At 37.3% G+C, this 5,494-nt stretch overlaps 1 protein-coding gene across 2 annotated transcripts; it reads right to left on the bottom strand.

The window, feature by feature from the left end:
* Positions 1 to 496: 496 nt before the first annotated feature.
* Positions 497 to 4,173, bottom strand: LOC149199865 (uncharacterized). Of its 2 annotated transcripts, none has more exons than XM_089399471.1 (3): positions 3,854 to 4,173; positions 1,490 to 2,684; positions 497 to 818 (listed from the first exon to the last, which is right to left on the bottom strand). In XM_089399471.1, the coding sequence occupies exons 1-3, from the start codon at positions 4,136 to 4,138 to the stop codon at positions 787 to 789; spliced, it is 1,512 nt and encodes a 503-aa protein (XP_089255597.1). In that variant the 5' UTR covers positions 4,139 to 4,173; the 3' UTR covers positions 497 to 786. The 2 variants fall into 2 exon arrangements, with proteins under 2 accessions (XP_089255597.1, XP_089255598.1); XM_089399472.1 differs by lacking the exon at positions 3,854 to 4,173 and adding an exon at positions 3,005 to 3,175.
* Positions 4,174 to 5,494: the final 1,321 nt, after the last annotated feature.

The raw sequence follows: 5,494 nt of genomic DNA, 5'->3' as shown, positions 1-5,494 counted from the left end.
CATTGATATTGTCTCTGTTGAGAACATTTCATAGAACCCTAGGAGGACATGGTTCCTTTTTTGATGAAGTATTTAAGACCAATAAGGCAAATACACAAGCTACTTGAATCTGTTTATGTGCAAACACACAGGCTCTTTCCAGATCAACAGAACAGTCTAAGAATGGATCTCAAGGCCTGGAAACGTTTTATCAATCGATAAAAAAACAAAATGTGCAAATACTGTTGATTCTGGCACAAGAACTATAACCTACAGTACGATTGAGAAAATAAAAGCAATGTGTGCTCAAAAAAAAGAATATGAATTTTTAAAATATGTCTCCTCCTTTTTGTCCAATGAAACATTATATTACAAAGATTATTAAAAAACAAAGCGTCTGGCAAATAGGCGTAGCCCACCAAGGCAAAATCTGTGGTAATTTAATAAACCCCTCTATCCTGGATGCTCAATAACTACTTGCCGTAACATAATTGTTTAATAAAAATACCCAAAAACCTAGTTCCATAACCTTCATATAAAACTCTTGAAAACTTGCTTGATCCAAATACACCAAAACCAGCATACTTAGATTGTTCTGCATGCCTCAAAATAGAATCCCTTCCAGTAAATTATTAAAGTTCTACATCAAATTGAAGTTATTCCGCACTATCTTAAAATCATTCAATTTGATATCAAGAAGAGTCTTGCAGCACAGAGAAAACTAAAGTATCACTATTACAAAACGATATGATTGAATGGGAAAATGTAACAGCTCCTCTGGACTAGAATTCTTATCAGATCAGCTCCTTAACTTTTCTGCATTTTTAGGGCTTCAAAATCTGCAAAATTAACAAAATAGATGTCAAAACTATGAATGGACATGAAACATAAGATGCACTGTCAAAAGGTTCAAGAAACAGTATATTAGTAATGAATCCAATATTAAAATCCTAGTTTTCTATCCAAGGTTGCTAGAACAAAGTAAAAAATGTTCATCCAAAAAAAAATACATCCCAGATAACCTCATAACAGTTTTAGTAATAATGGTCTGTTTAGGAAAGTCCCATGAAAGTAGCTTTAATGAGTGCAGAAGATATGACCAACCTTCTAGGCCAGAGTGTAGCTACCTTTTGTGTTCTGTGCACAGTTGATAGCTCAGTCATAAGGATGGTAAGTTAACAAAACATATTTTCATGGAGCGAAGAAAAAGAAGATCATTATTAGTTTAAACTCTATTTATTCATGCATTCGCCTGTACAACTCTAATGAGGCAAGAACAGGAGAATAGATCATTATTAGTTTAAATTCTATGTATTCATGCATTTTCCTGTACAACTCTCATGGGGCAAGAACGGGAGAATCTAGATCGTTCTAAATGTAAATTAGGTGAGGCTGCACCAAAACCCTTATATATGTTTTGTCTACTAATGCTTGAGGATTGGAGTACAATCTAAGGTAAAAAAACCATGAAGTTCAAAAAAAAAAACAGATTGTGAAGAGGTACAAAAACCTTGAATGTTCTTGATTTGACACTGGTCATTGGTTCCAAGTGATCTGCTCAACAGAATGGGAGGAGGTCCAACACTGTTGTTGTGGGCGAAATTCGTTCCTTCATCTCCTAACACCTTCTGAATGGTTTGTGACTCCATCATCTCATTGAACCACTGCTGATGGTGAGGCTTGTAAGAAAATTGTACCTGCTGGATTGTGGGATTCATACCATAATGTTGAGGGCAAGAAGAATATAAAGGGTTGTATAGAGAGCAAGGTTTGATGGTACAACACCACTGCGAGCAGCTCCCTGTGCTTGACTGAATATGATTTACACCATCAATACCCAACAAAGGAAAGCTCTTGTTGACCATCAAATGAGCATTGCTAACAGCGATTCTATCATCTTCACCACTGTCCATGACTTCCTTGAAATCAGGTGAATGATAATCCTTCAAAGATGCAATAAAGAGGGGATTGGCCTTGGAATAATTGTCAATGGCCGCTGTCCCACAAGAGGACACAAGTGCCTTATAATGACCTTCTAAGCCCGAATAGGGCTTCACATGACCCACAGCTGAACTCAAGTTTTCATCATCATTCTGATAAGGCATCATGAAGTTGCATGAACCACCACCTTCTATTAGCTTCCTGTCAATGCATTCCAACTCCCTTAACGGAACTATATCGCTCTCAGCAGTAACACCATTGGAAATCTCACACTCGTGTCTAGTGAGATAGCTTATTCTGTCATGCACATTTTCAAGCCTAATATCTATATAATCCACAAGATCTCTTAGCTGTTCATCAGTAAAAAAGTTCAAATATGTATCCCAAGGGTACACAACCTCCATCTCCATCTCCTTGTTCTCCTTCCCCTTGATGCTCAATTCAACTTTCAACTTCTTTATCCTCTGCTCTAAGAAGCTAGAGTTATCGAGCTTCTTCTTTTCTTGCTCTTCCTTTGAAAGGCTTCTATATCTCTCAACGATCTCAAGAGCTTTTGACTTCCCTGGCCAGACATCAAGATGGTCTGATGCAGTGTGTTGGTCCATCTGTTGGCCAAAACACACCATGCACGCCTCCACTCCACACAAAATGCTTAGCTCCTCTACCTTCTTCTTCAATCCTTTCTTTCGTTTCATGAATGTCATGTTCCTTGCGGTGTCTCTAGGTATCCATTTAATCGGAATTTTAGCCCTACCCATCTGCTTCTGCAAATAAATTTTCAATAAAATTCCAATTATTGGTGAATTATGATCAAATTGTTAATCAAAACACTATCAATGCTTGTTAATCCACCATATTCTTATGAAACCTTCATGGGCGTGCCCTGCGGTACAGAATAAATTCCTCTGTAATGGGCATGTAGGCAGAAGATATAGCCCACTTCCTCAATAAAGCTACAGTTATTAAAAAAAACTCAAAAAGCCTATCTGAATCTAAAATTAAATCTTGAAAACATTCATGGAAGAATGTTCATGGGTAATCCAATTGACAGAGCTATGCAACCCACCGCTACCCTGCGCCCTACCTCTGCAATCCCAAACATCTTCGTTTCTCGTCGATGGTCTGCTGTCGATCCTCGACGGCAATTGAACTCTTCACACCACTGCTTTGAGGCTTATTTTAATGTGTACGATCCAGCGTTTACCTCACCATACTTCCAAATCAAACATAATCCAAATTGATCTGCCCCATCCAGTGCGTGCCTTTAACAAACTATTTTCACTCCCAATTTAAAAAACAAAATAATAACGCAATCAAATAATAAATCTTCAAAAAACTAAAGCAATTTTATTAATGGCAACATCTTCACAATAAAAGCAATTTTATTAATGGCAACATCTTTAAAAAAAAAAAAGGGTGGCTACGCCCTGAAGAATCATTATATTAGGCCATCTGTACAAATATTTACATATGAATATATCACATCAATCATATTCACATAATCCCTGCATAGCACCATAGCAGATGGGATCGATCACATAATCCCTGCATAGCACCATAGCAGATGGGATCGATCACATAATCCCTGCATAGCACCATAGCAGATGGGATCGAAACTGGGCAATTTTAATGGCAACATCTTCATAATATTGGATAACATTAAGAAAAATCAGCAATTTTAATGGCAAACTCTTCATGATATCAGATAACATTTAGAAAAATCAGTTGTATTGTGTAATTGAAGTATGAATTAGATATGTAATATAACATTGCAATGGAGGAGGAAGATTTGGCAGGCTACTTAGAGGAAGGAGAAAGGAGTTAGTCAAGACTATTAGATTGAGAAAAAGGGTATGGCATTGCCTCTTATTTTACTACCCTTGACGCTTCTATTCTATTCTTTGCTGGCTTATCAAGGCAGCATCCGGACTACCTGTGCAAAGCAGTAGCCTTTTCTGGTTCGACTTCGACTTCGACCGTTTTTATTTCGTATGAAAAGTAGGTTTGCAACGAGCCAATCATTCACTAGTTGATGGTCTTCAGTCAGCTCTAGCAATTCCAGTTGACAATCGACGAAGAGAGAACTTGGTCGAGTAAATCCAAGTCGATGAAGAACTAGTCGAGGGTTCTGGTCGAAATTCCCAGTTGACAGAGTCGGGTACATTTTTTTACTCTGCAACTCCGGAAATTTATTCCGTTCCGCGGGTGTGCCCGGCATCACCCTAGGAGCTGTCCATGAGGAAGGCCGCCTATAAGCGAGGACCAAGAAAATACAACATTGTTAGACTCAATAAAGGATTGTACACCAGAGGAAAGTGCCCAAACTGCTCTTAGAATAGGATATACTGCTGCTCGCAAAGGATATAACAGTGCTGGCCTAGAACAGCACTTCGAAATACGAATATATTTAATGAAGTGTACTTTAGGTTGAGAAAGGATTTGTTAGTGTATAGTGAGATTCAAAGGAGCTCAATCTAAACTGGTTGCAGAGACGAGTTTCAGTGGAGACGAGTTTCAGTTTAGATTTTCACAGAAAAAAATCTTATTTTGAAAACCTTAAATAATGAAGGAATACAAGTTTACAGCATTATCACTATCACAACTATTGTATAAGGAGGAAAAAAATAGATGCAAAGGACCTAAAAAGGAATGTCCTATTAACTTCGATGTCAATTCAAGTCAGAAATAGGAGAGATTAGATCCAAGCTTGATGGTGAAGGGTTTGAGGGACTTCCTTCAAAGTACAAAGAATTGGAAGTCTTGTGGGTACGGGCCAACTTGGACTCAACATGGAGAGAAATGAGATGAATGAACATAGGTAGCCTTAAACTCAACTTCATTGCACTTGGAGAACACACATACTCGTGAAAACAATAGACTCAACATGGAGAGAAATGAGATGAATGAACATAGGTAACCTTAAACTTAACTTCATTGCACTTGGAGAACACACATACTCATGAAAACAAAGGAGATAGCACTCAAGAAAATATTTATTATCTTATTTTTAAATTTGAGGTAAAGAATTCATTAATAATAATAATCTTAAAAGAGGAGTAAATTTTAGCTCTCTTAATTAAAAGAATTAATTGGAAGGCTACAAGAGATAAAATATTTTAATTAGATGGAGAGGTTATGAGTGGAAGGAAAAGGTTAAACTAGTGCTTAAGCAAGATGGGACCATAGGGGTGGATATGGTGTAAGAGAAAGAACTTTAATTGGGTCCTTTTATGGTTTGATGGTTTTTAAGGAATATATGTATTGGGCGATGGAAAAGATGTGGAAAAGGAAGATAGATTATGTGTCAATTTATGATGTTCTAGCTAAGGGTTGGGTGGCCTTCAAATTTTAGTCAGAGTTGATGTGACAAGGATTCTACAAGAAAATTGGTTCTACAAATCTACATTGTTGGCCTTGACTAAATGGTCCCCTTGCTTTGACCTAACGATAGAGAAGAAGATGTCCCAATGAAACTAAGTAAAAATTCCACATATGCCACTTGAACTGCATAATAAAAGGTTTTGGAAGAAATAGGTAGTACCCTAGGGTTTTCATCGTTTTAGAAGAAAATGCA

This window comes from Pinus tabuliformis, chromosome 2_1 (genome assembly GCF_031772625.1).
Source record: "Pinus tabuliformis cultivar Carrire ecotype Pingquan chromosome 2_1, CPIR1, whole genome shotgun sequence".
NCBI lineage: Eukaryota > Viridiplantae > Streptophyta > Pinopsida > Pinales > Pinaceae > Pinus > Pinus tabuliformis.
This window is presented reverse-complemented; position numbering and strand designations above follow the sequence as displayed.